The sequence below is a fragment of the Hyperoodon ampullatus genome, assembly GCF_949752795.1.
Source record: "Hyperoodon ampullatus genome assembly, chromosome: 19".
NCBI lineage: Eukaryota > Metazoa > Chordata > Mammalia > Artiodactyla > Ziphiidae > Hyperoodon > Hyperoodon ampullatus.
The window spans coordinates 47,173,979-47,197,631 of NC_136932.1; the positions used below are offsets into that span (position 1 = coordinate 47,173,979).

Consider the following 23,653-nt stretch of genomic DNA (forward strand, 5'->3'; position numbering starts at 1 on the left):
CTTTTGTTACTGTTCCTCCGGCTACATAAGGTGGCTTAGAATATGAAGAAAACACAGAATGAACCCGTTTTCTTAAATTAGCATAAATATTCAGACTTGGGTTTAAAATAATGTAGAAATTTGGGCCTGAAAGGGACCATATATGGTATAGTAAGAATTTTGAATTTTGTCAGACTGATGAAGCACAATATTAGTGCTTTTTGTTTTGTCTGGGAACTAAATGTTACTGCCATCTGTGTGGATGGTGTGTTATTATTAAAAACTAGTAGAAAAAATACTGCATGACTGTTTAAAGGCTTTTGTTTTCTATTGGGATTTTCATAGAACCTGCTTTTTAATCCAAGTAAACCATTCTCAAGAGGCAGTCAGCCTGCAGATGTGGATCTAATGATTGACTGCCTTGTTTCTTGCTTTCGTATAAGCCCTCACAACAACCAACACTTTAAGGTGAGAGCATTGGTTTTGATCCAATTGTGTTTACTGAAGCTGTTGATCCTTTTAAATGTGAAAAGAGTAGAAAAATGAATAGATTACACCTTTATCAGTATTGCTTATTATTATATGTTAAAGTTAATTTCAAGACCTTAAAAATTTATTCTATTTTTAAAAAAACTTTCTTTTTGTTGTTCCTTTTGTCCTCATATATATTACTATATATTTTTCTCATAGAAGTAATAATCACTTTTTTTCTTTCCTCTGTAGATCTGCCTGGCTCAGAATTCCCCTTCTACATTTCACTATGTGCTGGTAAATTCACTCCATCGAATCATCACCAATGTAAGTCCAAAAGGTATTGCTAAATTACTTAAATTTTTTTTTTCTTTACTCCTTTTTTATTTCTTTTTAAGAAAGATGTTTTTGGTTTACAAAAGATTTTGAATTTAGATGTATGATATAGGAAGATTTCTCACACATGATTCTATCTAATAACTGATATACAATTGTATTTTTCATATTTAATCTTGACCTCAGGGCCCTTATTGAGGAAGGTGGAGTTAATAGGATCCTTTGGAAAGATTAAACTTAAAAGATATTTGGATCAGAAGCCCTTGAGAACAATGCCACTGAACGTATAATTTAACATTTTCATCCCAAAGCTCTTCACATATTATTTTAATACTCTTAGCCCTTTTCCAGCATTTGATACATTCTTACTTGTCACCTTACTGTTTAAGTTAAAAGTAGAGGATTTATGTTGTAGCCCATTATGTATATTAAAAAAATGGTGAGGCCATATTTGATTGCACTTTTTAGTCTTCCTTAAACAAATGAAACATTAACACTTAGAGGTGTTTACATGATATAAAAGCATATCAGACAAAATAAGCAAACTCATTAAAAGGTACTTGTGAAACCTTCGACTCTGATGTGAGTACAGCAAGTAGAAAGATAGTAACCGTATTAGATTTGGACCATGGATTTAAAAAATTCTGTTCTTCTGATCATATTTTGAAGGTTTTCAAGTGTTATTTACCATAGCTCCACTTTTATCCATTTTTAGATATTCACACGTAAGTGTAAATTGTTCCTGTTTTCCTCCCTTAAAAAGGACTTTAATCATTGATAACTTAGGTATATTTGTCCTCTTTATAATCAAATTTCATTTTAAAAGAGTGTCTCTAGTGAGTTGAAAATACCCTTCTCACCTTCATTTGCCTTGGATATATTGAACTATATCAAATTATGCCACATTTTCTTTTATCCATTCCTGCAGAGGAATAATAACTATTAATAAAGCTATGTAGTGACACATTTGGTTTTTCTCAGTGGGGTGCTAGTAGCATTTTTGGTCAGGACAATCTTTACAATGCAGGACTGCCTTGTGCATTGTAAGACATTTAGCATCCCTGGTCCTCATTTCATTAAATACCTTTTTTGCCACTTCCCTCCTCTCCCATCTCTGCCCCCAGACACTATGAATAACTAAAAATGCCTAAGGGAATGATTCCTCTCTCAGTTGAGGATCAGTTATAGGTAGAAGTAACATTAACTACAGTTTTTTGCAAAAGGGGAAGTTTAATGAATCTGATATTGCAGATAAGGTATGTTTGTATTAAAAACTTAGAAACATTTTTATTTTGCTTTTGCCAGTGTAATGAGCTAAGACATTGTACCCTTAAGGTTTACTTTCAAGGCCATTAATTTTAAAAAGCAATGATTTTTACCCTTCATGTTTATGTGTAATTCAGAAATAAAATATTACTACTTTTTTCTCCTTTGGTTTATAATACTAAAAACATTCTATTTCTTAGAGTGGATCGTTTACATAAATGCTTAAAGCTTGTATTTAATAAACCCAAGTGTATACTTTTTTGATACTCTGTGGCTAGTTACTTTAATTGTGAACTATTTTTGTCTACAATTGAACATATAGAGCACTTTCAAGCATGGACTTGGCACTGCTGTAAGTGGCTGAGCTGCTCCTTTGTGGGTTTAAAGCATGCCTGGAGTGGTGCTTCATGCATGCCTCAGTGTATATGGTGAAGTGGTTGTGCATCCTTCTGTACTCTGATGAGTACTGCATGTGTGGAGGTGGAGTGTGTCTGTATCAGAGGCCACATAAATACGACATCTATTTTTATAAAGAAAAACCTATATTGACTAACTTTCAAAATATTAAGTGTTAGTAACCTTTTAATGACTGGCTTGAAAAGGAACATAAATTTGAGTCCATAAAATATCTTTTATAGTTGGACCTTAGATAATGATACTCTATTATAATAGATTGTTGGATAAATTGTTTCTTGTTAGGGTTTTTCTTTCCTTTGGTTTGAGGCTAAGAGATATTGAATCTGAAGTAATTTCTGATTGAAAAGGACTATGTATAAAGTAAATATGCTAATTTATGGAACTGACTATTATAGAATCTCACTTAATGCAGATATTATGGATATATTCTGTCTTGAAATCACATAAAATTTTTCTTAGATATTTGGACTCCTAATCTTAAATTTATTTGTAGTATAAGATTTCTGTTTGGGCTTCCCTGGTGACGCAGTGGTTGAGAGTCCACCTGCCGATGCAGGGGACGTGGGTTTGTGCCCCGGTCCGGGAGGATCCCATATGCCACGGAGTGGCTGGGCCCGTGGGCCATGGCCGCTGAGCCTGCGCATCCGGAGCCTGGGCTCTGCGACGGGAGAGGCCACAGTGGTGAGAGGCCCGCGTACCGCAAAAAAAAAAAAAAAAAAAGATTTCCTTTTAAATGATTCTTGGTTCAATACACCTCATAAGTTTTCTTCTTCCTTGCTTTTTCAGCCAGCTCATAGATTTTTTTAAATTACCACATTCTCAAATTAGATAAATGTTTTACTGATGTGGTTTTGGGAGTGTATGTAGAAGCAGTAATGATGTTTGCAGTTTTGTTTTGCTTTCGTGAAACATACTCATATTCAGTTCATAAGTACTGTGTTTAGGTCTAAAAGAGTCCACTGTTTCTTCTTAAGAAATTTGAAAATCCAGTCACTATTTGAATTTGATTATAATTTAAGCTTTTATCAGTTTCTAAAATGGTACATGTAGTACCGTCAACTTTTTTATTACAGAATGCCATAAGAGATGAATTGTAGTTAAAAGATCTGTGTTATGTGCTTAATCTTTATACGCTTCCTTTAGGTTAGATTAGATATGTTGTTATAATTGGGCAATTAAAGAAATAATATGTACACATATGAACCAAATGTGGAACATGCTCCCATCAGTGGAACATGCTATAGCTGGTATAGTACTTAGTATTGTTTTTTCCTTATGGCAGTTTAGTGTAGTTTACTTATGGATAGTTCACATATTGAGAATGAGATGATCTCATTCTATTGAGAGGGTTTGGTTGAAGAAATTATTTCCAAGGCATGTGAAATTTATTGAAATAATCTTGAAGAATTGCCACATGGTTTGCTTATATTATGAAAGTATTGCCATTTGTTTGGCAATGAACTTAGAATTTTCAGGGACAAAAAAGAATAAGTCTACCTTAGTTGACTAGTTTCAGAAAGGACACATTTAATAACTGCTTGGAAAACTAAAATTTTTACCAACTACATAATGTCTAGGTTTTAGTGCCTATTTTATTTGAAAGTGTATCTTTAAATTTTACTTTAAAATGAATGATTTTATAGATTATGAAAAACAGAAATTTTGAAAATAACTAAATCTTAAGTTAAAATCAAGTTATTTAATAGGGTATACCTGGTACCATGATACAATTTCAACAGCTATCAAAATGACATAGTAGTTTGGATAGGATGTTACATGGGATGCATATGTCTTTAGTTCAGCAGTTTCTGACAAGATACTATAGGGTCAGTAGAGAGAGGAGGACTCTTATCTCAAAGCATTTTGTGATTATTCAGTCTTTGTTACTTTAAGCTGATTAACACAAGCTGTATAAATTAGTAGATATATGGAAATCAAGGTGTATTGATTGCTCTGTGCAAGTCGGGTGACCAAATTGACTAACATTTAAGGAATTCATTATATAATGAAACTAATAAAACTTGATCATTTGTTAGGAAGTAAATAAAGTAAGAGTTTGAGAGAAAAATAGAAACAATCATACTATCCAAATAAAAGTATTTCTTCCCTCATAACTTAGGAGTTTTTCCATAAATGGAGTTCAGTATTGATTGTATTTTATAAGTTGGTTTTATAGTATACTATCCAGTATATAGAGTTTGTAATCCAAAATTTGGGGTTTAGGTAATATAACCTGATGCTACTCTAAATATTCTGAGAGTTATGGCTAAAAAAATTAAATGCTGAGAATTTAATTAGCTTAGTTTCAAATTAGAAGGAATTTGGGAATAGGATGTGAAGCTATCACACCCCCTTATCTAGTGTTTCAAATTGTTCCTTCAGGTATTTCTTATAGCAGGAGTATTATAAATTGGAAACCTGTATTTTAAGTCATCCTATTCCTTGCATACTCTCTGTATGTAGTGAAAATTCATCCAGTCATTTTTGTATTCACTGATAGACAAACTTAATAGTTTTAGTGATTTTCATAATTGTCATTTTTCATAATATAGTAATTAATTCATTAAAAGTAAAAGTGAAAGATACACTTTCAAATCAAATAGGCACTACAAACTAGAATCAAAGCTAAATAAACAGGTTAAACTGTAGAAAAATATTTACATAAAATAATTACTTTAAAAAAATATTTAGCTATGATCATTTTGTCTTTGTGGTGATCATTAGTCTTCTTATGTTTTGTGCCATCATTGCATATCAATATAAGATTATAGGTTTACTAATAGCTTTATCTCATTTACTAATTTCATGTTGTAATTATCATTGTTGTTTGTCTGTAGGCATATAAGTAATGGTTTATCACATATTCCTTCAACACTGTGTTGAACCACTAATCTCTTTTAAAACTGATAATAGCATTCTTGCCTTGGGAAAATATATACTGTATATGCATATGTTTCTGAAATGTATAAAACATTAAACTTATAAAAAAGAAAAAGATTGCCTACAGAATTAGCCCTCTAAAAACTTTGTTTTTCAGATTCACTAGATTATCAGTGAGAAAAGACAGTCTCAAATGCTCACGCTTATGTAGTGAGTGATTTGTTTCATGTTCATTATGATATTTTAAAATAGATGTATGGTTTGGTGTTTGAATTAAAGACATTACTTGAAGACTTTGGAAATCATACTGTGTGTTTGCGTGGTCTTAGGAAATTTCTCACAAAGTGATAAACCATAAAACTACGGTGATTACCAGAGCATATAACTCATGCAAATTTGGACTTTTCCTTTCTTATGGTCTCTGTTTTTCTCCAGTCTGCATTGGATTGGTGGCCTAAGATTGATGCCGTATATTGTCACTCAGTTGAACTTCGAAATATGTTTGGTGAAACACTTCATAAAGCAGTCCAGGGTTGTGGAGCACACCCAGCGATACGAATGGCACCGGTAAGATTAATCATGAATTTTGAATTCCACCTTCTTGCAATTGCATTTTCAGTGTCTTTATCCCATTCTTGCTGTTTTGATTTTTTTAGAAAATCAAATGAGACCTTTCTTTTCAGTAAGTATTGTGGTATGTTGAATACTGCAATATTGTTGCAATACTAGTTAATGATGTATGTTTTCCAGTATTTCAGTGGGTTTAACTTACTTTTCTTAGAGATATTTTCTAACAAAATGTTGTTAAAATCTTAATGAATGTCACTTTTTCTTTCTTTTTTTAGTTTCTTTTTCCTTTAATCTTTCCTTATGAATCAAAATATTTTGATTAGCTCCTCATCTTTTGGGGGTGAGTAAGGGAAGCTGACTCCTGGGTTAGAGTGAATGTTCCTACTAATGCACAGTTTTGCCCATTGGATGCTGAATATTGCACACAGGAAATTACAAATAAAATTTAAAGTTTATATTTAAAATAAAAATATTTCATATTTCATTAAACATGCTTTGAACATTTAAAATGATAGGCACTTTGATATTAAAGTTTGACTCTGTTTAAACTTAATAAAAGTAGATATTTTCGGGCTTCCCTGGTGGCGCAGTGGTTGAGGGTCCGCCTGCCGATGCAGGGGACGTGGGTTCGTGCCCTGGTCCAGGAAGATCCTGCATGCCGCGAAGCGGCTGGGCCTGTGAGCCATGGCCGCTGAGCCTGTGCGTCCGGAGCCTGTGCTCCGCAACGGGAGAGGCCACAAGAGTGAGAGGCCCACATACTGCCAAAAAAAAAAAAAAAAAAAGTAGATATTTTCAAATAAGCATTTTCACAGATTAATACTCTTAATTTGGAAACTCATATAGAACCAATTTAAAAAGACAATTAGAAGATGGTAGAAGCCATTTCTTGGTATTCACATATAGCCGGCGTATTATATATGGCAACTCTTGACATTGATTGGTAGTGCTGTGTCTTCTGCTTCTTATTTTCTATTCTTTTTGGCTACTGTCTCTCACATGATCAGCTGCCAACCGGTCACTGTTTTGCATGGCAGTGGGCTTCTGTGGCTGTATGTATGACCATTGTAACTACCTCAGAAAAGTCCTTGGTTTCTTTGACTTTTCTGTGTATAGTTACCATTTAGTCACATCACGTCATTTCACATGAAAATGTGGCATGTTTTCACCTATTGGTTTTAATAGTAAATTAGCCACTTCACACTTAAAAGATAATTTAAACAGCTTTCTTCCTGGCATACATCTCTTTTTCCAAGTTCCCTCAGTCAGTAAAATATTTTGGTTTTATACAGTTCTAGTTCACTCTGATCCAGTTGTCAGCCATTGTTTCTGAGGATTGTTTATCTTAGATGTTCAAATAGAGAAGTTTGCTATACCATATATTTTGGGATTATTTAGCCCAAAAAATTATAGCCAAAAGAGCATGGCAGTCATGTTTTATTAAATAAAATGCAAAGTTATCTTTAGTTTTTGTAATGCCAAGTACTTAATTTTTTAAAAAAATGAAAATTTCAATCCAAGTATAAATTAATTGGAGATAAACATAAATAATAGCTACTTAAATGTTATTAACTTGACATTCATTTTTTAAAAGTTTTAGAAAATGACTTAAAATAAACTGTTTAAAAATTATTTACTGACCTATTTATTCATTCCAGATATCCTCTGGGAAGTTAGAACTTTGACTTTTTAATTTTAATTAAATTAATTAATTTATTTATTGGCTGTGTTGGGTCTTCGTTGCTGCGCACGGGCTTTCTCTAGTTGTGGAGAGCGGGGGCTACTCTTCATTGCGGTGCGTGGGCTTCTCATTACGGTGGCTTCTCTTGTTGCGGAGCATGGGCTCTAGGTGTGTGGGCTTCAGTAGTTGTGGCAGGTGGGCCAGTAGTTGTGGCTTGTGGGCTCAGTAGTTGTGGCTTGCAGGCTCTAGAGTGCAGGCTCAGAGTAGTTGTGGCACATAGGCTTAGTTGCTCTGCAGCATGTGGGATCTTCCCGTACCAGGGCTCGAACCCGTGTCCCCTGCATTGGCATGCGGATTCTTAACCACTGCGCCACCAGGGAAGTCCCAGAGCTTTGACTTTTAAGTTTTCTGCCTCTTTCAGTAGAAAATTAATGGCCACCAGTAACAGGAATTGGTGGAAAGTTGGTATTCATTTCCAATTTGACTTCAGTATCTAGTTTACCAGCTGTCTGTAAGAAAAATGAAAGAAAATGAAACTAAATTATTTTTTTGAACAAAAACAAAACTTTATTGGTAGTCTGAAAATGTTCCCCGCATTTAGAAGTTATTTTACTTCTTAGCCCTAGTTATTAGCTGATCCTAGGAGCTACATACTATACACACTATTTATGATAAGTATTTCATAAAAGCCATAACTAGACTTACTTTTGGTCCCAGGACACCTGTGATAAGAATTTAGTTTTTATTTCTAATTATTCTCTGAAAGTATCAGTATATATATATAGTTTTCAAAAATCTTTCTTAAGCTGTTTATATCCATGTATTTATATGTATACATGTGTGTGAAATTTTTTTAAGGCATATATTTTTTTAAATAAACGTATTTATTTATGTCTGCATCGGGTCTTCGTTGCTGCGCGCAGGCTTTCTCTAGTTGTGGCGAGTGGGAGCTACTCTTCATTGTGGTGTGCGGGCTTCTCTTTGTGGTGGCTTCTCCTGTTGTGGAGCACGGGCTCTAGGCATGTGGGCTCAGTAGTTGTGGCTCACGGGCTTAGTTGCTCCGTCACATGTGGGATCTTCCTGGACCAGGGATTGAACCCGTGTCCCCTGAATTGGCAGGCGGATTCTTTTTTTAAAAAAATTAATTAATTAATTAATTAATTTTTGGCTGTGTTGGGTCTTCGTTGCTGTGCGCGGGCTTTCTCTAGTTGCGGTGAGCGGGGGCTCCTCTTCGTTGCAATGGACGTGCTTCTCGTTGCGGTGGCTTCTCTTGTTGCAGAGCACGGGCTGTAGGTGCGCAGCCTTCGGTAGTTGTGGCTCGTGAGTTCAGTAGTTGTGGCTTGCGGGCTCTAGAACTCAGACTCAGTAGTTGTGGCGCATGGGCTTAGTTGCTCCACGGCATGTGGGATCTTCCCGGGCCAGGGCTCGAACCTATGTCCCCTGCATTGGCAGGCAGATTCTTAACCACTGTGCCACCAGGGAAGCCCAGCAGGCGGATTCTTAACCACTGTGCCACCAGGGAAGTCCGTGAAATTTTATATGTTTTTGTATTTGTACATAATGGCCAAGGGACGGCTTCCTCGCTGATACTCTTTTTTTTTTTTTAACTTTTTATTTTATATGGGAGTATAGCTGATTGACAATGTTGTGATAGTTTCAGGTGTACAACATAGCAACTCAGCCATACATATACATGTATCCATTCTCCCCCAAACTCCCCTCCCATCCAAGCTCTGGCTGATACTCTTATCAGGGAAAATAATCATCAAATCTACTATGAAATAATTTTTTAGGATAAGAAAATGCTTCAATTTGGATGATCTTTAAGGTGAATCTTACCTCTCTTAAGCCTGGTGAGTGAACAGTCTGACAACAAACATAGGAGGTATCAAATTTCCACTAGCTGCCAAGCACATTGTTAATGCCAGGGAAGCATGATGAGCTAAACAGTCACAGAGATGCCAGTCTTGTAGGTTTTGCTTGAAAACTTCTAATGAAGAGCCAACTACAGTGCCCATAAAGTCTGGAAACAGTCAAATATACATAATAAATGGTTTAGAGATACTTTACATCAGGGTTTCCCATCTTTGGCACTACTGACATTTTGGCATGGTTAATTCTTTGTTGTAGGGGACTGTCCTGTGCATTGTGGGATGTTTAACAGCATTTTTAGCGTCTACCGACTAGACACCAGTAGCATCTCTTGCCCCCCAGCCAGTCATGAAAAACAAAAATGTCTACAGACATTTTTCAGATATTCCCTGGGGAACAAAATTGCCCCAAGTTGAGAACCACTGTATGACATGATATGTTCAGTGGGTTGTCCTTATTTTCATTGCCTCAGATAATCTGTGGCTCTGATAAACCTTAGCTTTCCATTTGCTGCAGAAGTAATCAAGGATTTCATTGTGTCAAGTTAAAATACTATGTGTTTCTAGGCTTTACAACTACTCTGTATTTTGGATATGGATAAATTTCTTTCTGTAAAGAGCCAAGTATTTAAAAATTTTTCTCCAACCAAGATCAACTCATGTCCCTATCACTCCCAGCTATCATGATCCTCTCTCTTTTTTTGGAGCTCTGTAGAACCCTTCTTATTCTTCCATAAGACAGCACTGCAGGGAAGGTGGGATTAATTGGGAGGTTGGGATTGACAGATGTACACTATCGATACTATGTATAAAATAGATAACTAATGAGAACCTACTGTATAGCACAGGGAACTCTACTCAGTGCTCTGTGGTGACCTAAATGAGAAGGAACTCCAGAAAAGAGGGGATATATGTATATGTATAGCTGATTCACTTTGCTGTACAGTATAAACTAACACAGTATTGTAAAGCAACTATACTCCAATTAAAAAAAAAAAGAGGTGGCACAGGAGATCAAATAAAAAAAAACAAGATCCATACACACACACACACACACGCACACAAAGACAGCACTGCAGATATTTGAATAAAGTTATACTGTACTGCTAAGGGTTCTTCAAAAGTGTGTGTAGGTATGTGCTTTGTTTCCTCTGTTTTTACAGCTAAGGAAACTGAGGCACAAGTACTGTTAAATGAATGACATATCATCACATGGTTAGTAAATAGTCAACATTCAGTCCAGTGTCTTTCCAGTTCTTCAGCTGTCTTCCCCTACCCTTGTTTTAGCTTGATGAAAGCAGGAGCCTTGTCTGGCTTGTCCAGCACCCAGTTCCTGGTCCCTAGAACAGTATCTGGCATGTCGTAGGCATCTAGTACATATTTGTTGAATTTCTTACTTGATCTGCTTTCAAAACCCTCCTCCATCTGGTATGCTTCTCTTCTGGAAAGAATCTTCATTGCTTTTTTTTCAATGAAAATGACATATTGGGCTTCCCTGGTGGCGCAGTGGTTGAGAGTCCACCTGCCGATGCAGGGGACACGGGTTCGTGCCCCGGTCTGGGAAGATCCCACATGCCGCAGAGCGGCTAGGCCCGTGAGCCATGGCCACTGAGCCTGTGCTCCGGAGCCTGTGCTCCGCAAGGGGAGAGGCCACAACAGTGAGAGGCCCGCCTACCGCAAAAAAAAAAAAAAAGAAAAAAAAAAGAAAATGACATATTAAGGTCTGAGTTTAGTGTTCTAGATGTGGTATAATAATTGATGAAAACTGTTAACCTGCTGTGTCTGCATATGATGTTTCTACTAAAACAGTCAAAGATTGCATTATTTTAGATTAAGCTTTTAATCATTTAAACTCTTTAGCCTTTTTCATATGAACATTGATCCGTAGCTTCTCCATTTTGTACTTTTGTAGTATTTTTAAAAATTTGAGATATTTATCTCAGCACTAATCATTTATGTTTTAAAAATAAGATACCCTGTTAATAATATGTGTAAATTCTGCACGAAAATTTTCCTTCTTAAAGGGGATCCTGGCTCAGCACATGCTTCTTACATGCCTATAATTCAGTAATGGCCTTAATTAACTTAACAGATGGTTTTGGCCCTTCATAAACACCTGAGTACTCTAATTCATGAACTTTTTCCTGGGCATGACTGCCTCTTCTCTTTGGCCAATGTGCGTATACCAGGTTGGATTCCTGCTATTATTTGCAATGTGGAAGATTAATTAATAAACTAATGGATGGCTTATTTTTCTTACATTTCTGCCAAGAAATATCTTTCTTCTTTAGCATGTTATTTTTGACTTTAGGTAACCCACTAATGGTTACTAATTAAAAGGTATTTGAATTGAAAAATTTATTTAAATTTTTCAAGTCTTTTTCCCCTGGTTTTATTGAGATATAATTGACCCACAGCACTATATGAGTTTCAGATGTACTGCATAATAACTTAAGTTTCATATACTGTGAAATGATTACCAAAATATGTTAGGTTAACATCCATCATTTCATATACATACGAAAAAAAAGAAAAAAAGGTTTTTTCCTTGTGATGGGAACTCAGGATCTACTTTCTTAACAACTTTCCATACAGCAGTGTTAACTATAGTCATCATGTTGTACATCCCCAGTACTTATTTACCTTATAACTGAAAGTTTGTATCTTTTGACCATTTTCATCCGGTTCTCCCAACCTCTACTCCCTGTGTCTGGTAACCAGAAATCTGAGCTCTTTTTCTATGAGTTTGTTTTTTGTTTTGTTTTGTTTTTAAGATACCACATATAAGTGAGATCATACAGTATTTGTCTTTCTCTCTCTGACTCATTTCACTTAGCATAATGCCCTCCAGGTCCACTCATGTTGTCCAAATGGCAGGATTTCCTTCTTTTTTATGGTTGAATAATCATCCATTATGTGTGTGTGTGTGTGTGTGTGTGTGTGTACCACAGTTTCATGGCACTTGTTTCCATGTCTTGGCTATTGTAAGTAATGCTGCAGTGAACATAGGGATGCAGATATATCTTTGACATAGTGTTTTCATTTTCTATGGACAAATACCCAAAAGTAGAATTGCTGAATCTTATGGTAATTCTATTGTTAATTTTTTGAGGAACCACCATACTGTTTTCCCTAGTGGCTGTACCAGTTAAATCTCACCAGTAGTGCACAAGGGTTCCCTTTTCTCCACATCTTCACCAGCATTTGTTATCTTTTGTCTTTTTGATGATAGTCATTGTCACAGGTGTGAGGTGATAGCTCATTGTGACTTTATTTTCATTTCCCTGATGGTTAGTGATTTTTTTTTTTTTATGGTTAGTGATTTGAGTACCTTTTCATGTGTCTGTTTGTATGTCTTCTTTGGAAAAATGTTTATTCGTGTCCTTTGCCCCTTTTAAAATTGGATTATTTGGTTTTTGCTGTTGAGATACGTGAATTCTTTACATATCTTGGATATTAACCACTTATCAATTTATGATTTGCAAATTTTTTTCCATTCCCTAGGTTGTCTTTTCATTTTGTTAATCATTTCTTTTCCTGTGCAGAAGCTTTTTAGTTTGAAAAACAACACCCCACTTGGTATTTTGTTGTTTGTGCTTTAGGTGTCATATACAAAAAAAATCATTGCCAAGACTCATGTCAAGGAGTTTTTTTTTTCTGTTTTCTTCTGGAAGTTTTATGTCTTTAGTTTAAGTCTTACATTTAAGTCTTTAGTCTATTTCAAGTTAATAATTGTGAGTGGTGTAGAATTTTTCAAGTTTTACATTTTGTATTAGGCAGCCATGCTGGAACAAAATTTGTATGCTGCTATCTGAGATTGATATGATATAATCAAACTATTATTTACTTTTTGGAAATGGTTAAATAAATAGATAATTTTTATATCTGCTAATTGTTCTCTGCTCCGTTTTCCTGTGCAATGGCTGCATCATGGAAGAACAGTTACACTTAGTGACATTTTAATAAATAAATTTGTTTAATGAAAGTTTTACCTTGATCTACGGTGTTACTTCGACTTAGAATGAAAAGAAGTTTAATGGGAGCAAACAGTAAAAACAGCATTTATTAAATATATTTGGTAAGACGTTTGTTGTGGGATTATAAATATAAAAGCAACTTGTATTTGTAAGTTTTGCTATTTATTTTCTGTAGTGACATTCCTGTAGTACATTAGATAGTTTTTCTTCCACACCGAGGACAAAAACCTCCAGTGTTCTTGCGCATAATAACAAATGCATTTCTCACACGTAAACATTGACAATAATTGCTGTATGTTATAGATATGCATCTCTACTTTTTACCTTTGAAGTTCAGCCTTTTACAAGGACATTTTTATTATGAGTCCATAGATGCTGGATATTCTCCTGTCTTTGTATTTGCATATAAAAACATACATGTCAAAAGCATACATTTTTATTTCCTTTTAAAGGAAAAGGGGGGGCTTCCCTGGTGGCGCAGTGGTTGAGAATCTGCCTGCTAATGCAGGGGACACGGGTTCGAGCCCTGGTCTGGGAAGATCCCACATGCCGTGGAGCAACTAGGCCCGTGAGCCACAACTACTGAGCCTGCGCGTCTGGAGCCTGTGCTCCGCAACAAGAGAGGCCGCTACAGTGAGAGGCCCGTGCACTGCGATGAAGAGTGGCCCCCGCTTGCCACAACTAGAGAAAGCCCTTGCACAGAAACGAAGACCCAACACAGCAAAAATAAATAAATAAATAAAGGAAAAGGGGAAATGTTTTGTAAGAATAGATAGAAAGGTGGTATTGGATCCAGAATATAATTGTTGGATTTCCGGTTGAATAACATCCATAATTATAGTATTAACACAGCATCTGCCATAGTATCTCTGTAAGTGAGACACATTTTCCCTGATTTAATTTTTCTCAAAGAATTCTTTCTCTGTTTTATCAATGTTCTTCAGGCAAAATACATGCATTCTGTAACTTGAGAGAGATAGAATACCATTAAAGGAAAAAGAAAATCTTACAGTTAAACTGTTAAATACAGAGCTTGCCTGTATAGCATATTTCATCAGTTCTAAGAAGTACCTATTTAACATTTCTGAAATTGGGGTTCATCTTATTTGTATGATGTCTTACAGTTGACAGTGAGTTTTCATTCCTTGTGGTACATAAAATGATGATGCATCTTACAGTTGATAACATCATTGATTCTATGAAATATTTGTGTATACCTGTGTGAGATGTTTTGTTAAATGAGTTGCTCACTGTATGTATCTGTGAGAGCTATAGAATAAATATTTTATCTCTAATATTTTCACATTTGGAAAATTGTTTTTAACATAGGAGTCAACCTTATATTAAAGCTTTTAGGGCTTCCCTGGTGGCGCAGTGGTTGAGAGTCCGCCTGCCGATGCAGGGGACACGGGTTCGTGCCCCGGTCCGGGAAGATCCCACATGCCGCGGAGCATCTGGGCCCGTGAGCCATGGCTGCTGAGCCTGCGCGTCCGGAGCCTGTGCTCCACAACAGGAGAGGCCATGACAGTGAGAGGCCCGTGTACTGCAAAAAAAAAAAAAAAAAAGCTTTTAGTATTTTAGCAGATTTTCACTTAAACTTTATTAGATTATATAAGAATAATGTTGCAAAAATAATTCTTATTTGCTTTTCAAGCTTAATTATATTAATCTTATACTTTCTATTGAACGTTTCTACTAATACTACACATTTGGTGGTGTAAAATATGTTCCTTTATTTTTCAAAGCTTTTTAAAAATAGATTTACTTGAAAAAGTTGAATAGCTGTTATCCTGATTCTGATGTCTGATTCTTACAAGGTGAATGTCATGTTTTTGTTTTTAGAGTCTTACATTTAAAGAAAAAGTAACAAGCCTTAAATTTAAAGAAAAACCTACAGACATGGAGACAAGAAGCTATAAGTATCTTCTCTTGTCCATGGTGAAACTAATTCATGCAGATCCAAAGCTCTTGCTTTGTGTAAGTATTTTTTATAAAATGCCTTGAAATTATTATACTAACTTCGTTTGGTTTAGCTGAAAAGCCAAAACCTTGAAGGTGATTGTTAGCTTGAGATCACTTACTGACCTTCCTGATCATACATGAAACCTAAGAGATCCCTAAGAAAATAAACTTACAGAGAATACTAATATAATTAGACCAGATTTCTTAACCTTTTGTCTTAATTTTTCTTATCATTAAACTAACATACTTTGGTAAGATCTTCTGTGCATACCCGGCTACCAGATTGTATATTATTCAGGCATAATCCTGGGATGGGGTTTAGATGTAATGAAGCAACCATAAATTGAGTGCTTCCTATATATACACAGTTGGTTTTTTAAGTCTCCAATTGCTATTGCCAAAAAATTGAGTTTTTCCATCCCCCTTTCTTCCTGTCATCAGCCTTTTAGTATCACTGGCTTTGCCTATGTATACTGTATTGGGAGGAAAAGGAGTTAAAAATGGGTATGGTTAGCACTCAATTATTGTGGTAACTCTGCTCTTAGCAGCCTCAGATGGTATTAGATTCCTGAAAGCATCACTGTAGTACACAAGATAATTAGGAACTAACAAGTGAAAATGAGTGACAGTTATATGAAAGGATGAAAAACATGGGTTCTGGAGACATATTAGCTATGTGATTTGGGTGACTTAACCTCTCTGTGTTTAGTTTTCTTATCTGAAATATTGTGATGATAATAATAGTTCCTACCTTAGCTTGTTAAGCAGACTGAGATAATACGTGTCATGCTTTTAGGAACAATGCAAAATAAACGCATAATGAGCACTAAATAAATGTTATGTATTATTACTATTAATAAAATACAGTTAACATTAGCACTAATATTATTAATGCCCCAAACATAACAGAAATATATTGTGAAGCTCATAGGATAACATATTTAACCCCTGTGGAATTTCTTAAGTCCTTGGAGAGCAACATACAGAACGATTTCCTATTGCTTTGTTCAGCAACAGGGTTTTTAAGTGGTAAGGGTACTTTTAATTTTGATGGTATATTTTTCAAATTACTGTACTTTAGGAGTTCATAACTTGATGTCCATAGTTTCAAGAGTTCTTTGAGTCCTCTGAATTAAAAAAAGTATTTATGTAAATATTTTTTCTGGAGAGAAAAGAGATGAGAGAGAGAGAATTCCCAAAAAGATTAGTGATCCCCCAAAAAAGGCCTATATTGTTTTGAACTCTTTGAAAAGCCCGTCCAAACTTGGGAGTCTAATAGAAAAAATTGTTAGAACTTTGGTGTGGAAAAAGTCCTAAAATCTATCATTAAGACTTTATAAAAGGAATGAAATAACTTTTTCCCCTCATTTCTTTGTTATGTAGCCCAGGTTACTTGTGGTGTTGTTTCATCATGCATGTCATATGTTAGCACCACTCTGTTTGCATAGCTATAATTCAGAATCAGAGAATACCAGTGCCTTCTGTGTTAAATATTTTATTGTCAAGAAACAAGAATTTAAGCAAAAAGTGCTGTTTTCCACGTTTAAAATTTAGCAAGCAGAAAAGGATCATTTAAAATAGAAGTTATTTTCTTTGCTGCCATCTAGTGGTTAAATAACTTTTCTCAGAGTAATCAAAGGTAAGTTAAAGTAGTGAAAGATTCATTGTAAGTATTTGATTATTTTATATTTTACCTATAAAAATCTTAGTAAATAGGATAAATATAGGAATAACCATTAAGTGATTTCAGTCATGGTTTTTTAAAGTAATGTGATTTTATTGTCTTCTATCTCTACCTCTCTATCCTAATTCATACTACTCTCAGTTTTTCAAGCCTCCTAATTGCTCAGCTGGCATCATCTCTTGCTTCCTTTTCATCATTTCTCTGCACTAAAGTTACAGTGATATCTTCAAAAAGCAAATCTTACGCTTCCTGCCCAGCTTAAAACCTTTTAGTTGAGGTTGCTTTGGGAATAAAGCAAACTCCAAATAGACCTACATGGTTTTGCAGCGTTTGACTCCCACCTACCACCTCTGCAACATCTATAGCATTATATTTGTCGTCTTTACTCTAGTCATGATGGCCTTTCACTCCCTCTTACTACATTCCTTCATGCCTATCCATGCACTTGCAGTTCCTCTGCCTACAGTATCCTTCCCTATCCTCTTCACATAGTAATTCCTAATTCTGAGCTGTTATCACTGCCGTAAGGAAGCATCCCTGCCTATACCACATTTCCCTGTTACAAATGCTCATAGCAGCATGTAACTTCATAGTTCTTTCTCATGTGCAATTTAAACTTGTTGATCTAATTATTTTATTGATGTTTGTCTTTCCCACCAGACTACATGCTCCAAGAGGGTAGGAAACATGTCTTTTTTACTTGTTGTGTCTTTGATGTTCAGTAAATGTTATTGGGCTATTAATGAATGAATACAAATGTCAGAAAAATAGGCAAACAGTTTTTGAATTATAGAAACACTGGGGTGAGGGCTTACCTTAATTGTTGTCATGGGAAAGAGTGTGTAGTTAACAAAATAAAATATGGGCACTAATTGAATTGGCCTCACTTAAATGAACCATATATGCTTGAAGTGTAAATAGATTCTTCCAAGTTATAGGAAGCATTTTAGTCTCTTTAAGTAGGTAGACATTCACATTTATCTACTGCTTTGTTTTGTATACAATGTCTTTCCACAATGAAAAATCCTGAAGTATGGGTATCTGGAGGTGTGGATTCTAGCCCTGTGTGGATTTGGGTAGGTCCTTATACTGGAAAAGAGGGCTACACAGGATAATCATGTAGTCCTCATCAAGCATGCACATTCTTTGCCTTTCATCACAACAATTTTAAGATCCCAAACCAGAAGTTCCAAATCAGAGGTATATTATTTAGCCAATGTAGTGTTGCTGAAAAAAAATTATTTACTTCTATTATTGATGTAATTTCTTAACTGAAAAACTAATACCTAGTTTTTGTTTTCTTTTAATTAGGATTTTCTCTGGATATTATTCACATTAATGAACAAGTATAGATGTAGATTAAGAGAATTCTTAACAAAAGCAGTTTTGATTTTTTTTTTTAATCCCACAATTATTATTATTTTTGAGGTAAAATTCACATACCATGAAGTTTTTACCTGTTTAAAGTGTACAATTCACTGGTTTTGGTATATTTACAAGGTTGTGTAGCCATCACCACCATCTAGGTCTAGAACATCTAGAACATTTTCATCACCTCAAAAATAAACCTAGAACCCATTAGCAGTCAGTCTCCATTCCCTCCACCCTTCAGCCTCTGTCCATTGATTTTTTTTTTTAATTGAAATTTGCTTTTTTATTTGCAGAATCCAAGAAAACAGGGGCCTGAAACTCAAGGCAGTACTGCAGAATTAATTACAGGGCTCGTCCAACTGGTTCCTCAGTCACACATGCCAGAGATTGCTCAGGAAGCAATGGAGGTAAGGGGAAAATGAATTCTAGGCTCTTGAAGGTAAAGTTGTAACTATGTACATTCCTTTTTTTAATCTATTCCTTTAAAATTTTTTCTTTAATTTTTATTTTATTTAAAAAAATTTTAATCCAATTTTTAAAGGTTATTTTCCATTTACAGTTACTACAAAATATTACCTATATTCCCCATGTTATGCAATATATTCTTGAGCCCATCTTATACCCAATAGTTTGTACCTTCCACTCCCCAGCCCCCCAAACTCCCTCCCACTGGGAACCACTAGTTTGGGCTCTGTATCTGTGAGTCTGCTTCTTTTTTGTTATATTGATTAGTTTGTTGGATTTTTTAGATTCCACATATAAGTGATATCATATAGTATTTGTCTTTCTCTGTCTGACTTATTTCACTTAGCATAATGCCTGCCAAGTCCATCCATGTTGCTGCAAATGGCAAAATTTCTTTCTTTTTTATGGCTGAGTAGTATTCTGTTGTATATATATGTATTCATTACCACATCTTCTTTATCCATTCACCTGTTGGATGAATGGACACTTAGGTTGTTTCCATATCTTGGCAGTTGTAAATAATGCTACTATAAACATTGGGGTGTATGTATCTTTTCTAATTAATATTTTTGTTTTTTCTGATATGTACCCAGGAGTGGAATTGCTGGTCGTATTGTAGTTCTGTTTTTAGTTTTTTGAGAAAAAAACTGTTTTCCACAGTGGCTGCACCAGTTTACATCCCCACCAACAATGTACAAGGGATCCCTTTTCTCCATATCCTCGTCAACATTTGTTATTTGTGTTCTTTTGGTTCATTCTGACAGATGTGAGGTGATATCTCATTGTGGTTTTGATTCGCATTTCCCTGATGATTACTGATATTGAGTATCTTTTCATATGCCTGTTGGCCATCTGTATGTTTCTTTGGAAAAATGTGTATTCAGTTCTTTTGCCCATTTTTAAAATCAGGTTGTTTGTTTTTTTGATGTTGAGTTATATGAGCTGTTTATATATGTTGAATATTAATCTCTTATCAGTCATATAGTTTGCAAATATTTTCTCCCATTCAGTAGGCTGTTTTTGCATTTTGTCAATGGTTTCCTTTGTTGTGCAAAAGCTTTTAAGTTTAATTAGGTCCCATTTGTTTATTTTTGCTTTTATTTCCTTTGCTTTAGGAGACAGATCTAAAAAAATACTGCTACCATTTATATCAAAGAGTGTTCTGCTTATGTTTTCCTCTAGAAGATTTATGGTTTCTGGCCTTATATTTAGGTCTTTAATCCATTTTGAGTTTATTTTTGTATATGGTGTTAGAGAATGTTCTAATTTCATTCTTTGACATGTAGCTGTCCAGTTTTCCCAGCACCACTTACTTTCTTCCATTGTTTTTTTTTAAATTAATTAATTAACTTATTTTTGGCTGCATTGGGTCTTCGTTGCTGTGCGGGAGCTTTTCTCTAGTTGCAGCGAGCCGGGGCTACTCTTCATTGCGGTGCATGGGCTTCTCACTGTGGTGGCTTCTCTTGTTGCGGAGCACAGGCTCTACGCACATGGGCTTCGGTAGTTGTGGCACATGGGCTCAGTAGTTGTGGCTCACAGGCTTAGTTGCTCCCTGGTATGTGGGGTCTTCCTGGACCAGGGCTCAAACCCATGTCCCCTGCATTGGCAGGCGGATTCTTAACCACTGCACCACCAGGGAAGGCCAGTATGGTCATTTTAACAGTATTGATTCTTCCAATCCAAGAACACGGTGTATCTTTCCATCTGTGTGTTGTCTTCAGTTTCTTTGATCAGTGTCTTATAGTTTTCGGAGTATAGGTCTTTTGCCTCCTTAAGTAGGTTTATTCCAGGGTATTTTATTTTATTTTATTTTTTTGATGTGATGGTAAATGGGAATTGTTTCCTTAATTTCTCATTCTGATAGTTCGTAGTTAGTGTATAGACATGCAGCAGATTTCTGTGTATTAGTTTTGCATCCTGCAACTTTACTGAATTCATTGATGAGCTCTAATAGTTTTTTGGTAGTGTCTTTAGGATGTTCTATGTATAGCGTCATGTCATCTGCAAACAGTGACAGTTTTACTTCTTCCTTTCCAATTTGGATTTCTTTTAGTTTTCCAATTTGTATTTCTTTTAGTTCTTTTTCTTCTCTGATTGCTGTGGCTAGGATTTCCAAAACTATGTCAAATAAAAGTGGCAAGAGTGGACATCCTTGTCTTGTTCCTGATCTTAGAAGGAAATGCTTTCACCTTGAGTGTGATGTTAGCTGTGGGTTTGTCGCATATGGCCTTTATTATGTCAAGGTATGTTCCTTCTGTGCCCACTTTCTGGAGAGTTATTATCATAAATGGATGTTGAATTTTATCAAAAGCCTTTTCTGCATCTATTGAGATGATCATATGATTTTTATTCTTCAGTTTGTTAATGTGGTGTATTACATTGATTGATTTGTGGATATAAAAAAAAAAATCCTTGCGTCCTTGGGATAAATGCCACTTGATCATGGTGTGTGATCTTTTAATGTATTGTTGAATTCATTTTGCTAATATTTGGTTGAGAATTTTTACATCTGTGTTCATCAATGATATTGGCCTGTAATTTTCTTTTTTGTCATAGCTTTGTCTCATTTTGGTATCAGGGTGATGGTGACCTCGTAGAATGAGTGAGGAAGCATTCCTTCCTGTGCAGTGTTTTGCAGTAGTTTGAGAAGGATAGGTGTTAACTCTTCACTAAATGGTAAAATTCACCTGTGAAGCCATCTGGTCCTGAACTTTTGTTTGTTGAGAATTTTTTTTATTATTGATTCAGTTTCATTACTGGTAATTGGTCTGCTCATATTTTCTATATCTTCTTGATTTAGCCTTGGAGACTGTACATTTCTAGGAATTTGTTTTTTTCTCAGTTGTCCATTTTATTGGCATATAATTGTTCACAGTAATCTCTTATGATCATTTGTATTTCTGTGGTATCAGCTGTAATTTTTCCTTTTTCATTTCTGATTTTATTCTTTTAGGCCCTCTCCCTTCTTTTCTTGATGAGGCTGGCTAAAGGTTTATCAATTTTGTTTATCTTTTCAAAGAACTGCTCTTAGTTTCATTGATCTTTTCTATTGCTTTTTTAGTCTCTGTTTTTCTTATTTCTGCTCTGATCTTTATGATTTTTCTTCTACTAACTTTGGGTTTTGTTTGTTCTTCTTTTTCTCGTCCCTTTAGGTGTAAATTTAACTTGTTTATTTCAGATCTTTCTTGTTTCCTGAGCTAGGCTTCCTCTTAGAACTGAGGTAATCTTCTCTCTTAGAACTGCTTTTGCTGCATCTCATAGATTTTCGTGGATCGTCGTGTTTTCATTTTCATTTGTCTGCAGGTATCTTTATTTCCTCTTTGATTTCTTCAGTAACCCATTGGTTGTTTAGTAGCATATTGTTTAGCCTCCATATGTTTGTGTTTTTTGTAGTTTGTTTCTTGTAGTTGGTGTCTAGTCTCATAGTGTTGTGGTTGGAAAAGATGCTTGATATGATTTCAGTTTTCTTAAATTTACTGAGACTTGTTTTGTGGCCTAACATGTGATCTATCCTGGAGAATGTTCCATGTACACTTGGGAAAGAGTGTGTATTCTGCCGCTTTTGGATGGAATGTTTTCTACATATCTGTTAGTTGATATAGACTAATGTGTTGTTTAAGCCCAGTGTTTCGTTATTGGTTTTCCGTCAGGATCTGTCCGTTGATGTAAATGGTGTGTTAAAATCACCTATTATTATGTTACTGTCAGTTTCTCCCTTTATGTCTGCTAATATTTGCTTTATGTATTTAGGTGGTCCTATGTTGGATGATAAAAAGAGACATCTCATTATTATTATTATTATTTTTATTAGTTTCTGCTTTATAACAAAGTGAATCAGTCACGAGACATCTCATTATTGCAAAGGGTTCTAATCCATCCAGAAAATAAAACTTTATATGAGCCTAATAACAAAGATTTAAAATATATAAAGCAAAAATATAAAATTTCTAAATATATAAAAACATGTAAAGTAAAAGGAGAGATAGACAAATACAGTTATAGTGGGATACTTGAGCATACCTTTCTCAGTGTCTGATAGAATAAGCAAGCAAACAAATAGTAAGGGTAGAAGATCTGAACAACATGGTTATCAGATTTGGCCTATTTGAAACTTACAGAGCACTGCATTCAATAAATGCATTTTCTGTTCAAGTACACGTGGAACATTTAGTATATCTTGAGCATAATGCAAGTCTCAACAAATTCTGAAGGATTGAAATTATCCAAAATTTTTTTAATGACTACATTGAAATTAAGCTAGATAGCAGATAACAAAAAGGTTTATGAAAGGTCAAATGACTATACAGTTGACGCTTGAACAACACGGGTTTGAACTGTGCAGGTCCAGTTGTATGCAGATTTTTTCAAAAAATATGTTGGAAAACTTTCTGAAGATTTGCGACAATTTGAAAAAACTTGCCAATGAATTGCTAACCTAGAAATACCAAAAAAATTAAGAAAATGTATGTCGTGACATAAAATATATATGGATACCAGTCTATATTATCATTTTTTGGGTCATTTATTTTATTACACTTTTTTACTTCTTTACTTTTTTAAATTGAAATATAGTTGATTTACAATGTTGTGTTAATTTCTACTGTACAGCAAGGTGATTCAGTTATACATACATTCTTTTTTTTTAATATTCTTTTCCGTTATGTTCTAATCACAGAATATTGAATGTAGCTCCCTGTGCTATACAGTAAGACCTTGTTTATCCATA

The 23,653-nt window shown here is 35.0% G+C and overlaps 1 protein-coding gene across 1 annotated transcript in view; it reads left to right on the top strand.

Moving 5' to 3' along the window:
- The window catches only part of NF1 (neurofibromin 1), a gene marked incomplete at both ends in the record, with an annotated part of 254,679 nt that overhangs the window by 84,971 nt on the left and 146,055 nt on the right, over positions 1-23,653 (top strand). The window contains 5 exons of the mRNA XM_079725195.1: positions 325-447; positions 703-777; positions 5,785-5,916; positions 15,288-15,422; positions 18,756-18,869. Of these exons, the coding sequence (XP_079581321.1) occupies positions 325-447; positions 703-777; positions 5,785-5,916; positions 15,288-15,422; positions 18,756-18,869 (579 nt within the window). The remainder of the gene's footprint in view (positions 1-324; positions 448-702; positions 778-5,784; positions 5,917-15,287; positions 15,423-18,755; positions 18,870-23,653) is intronic.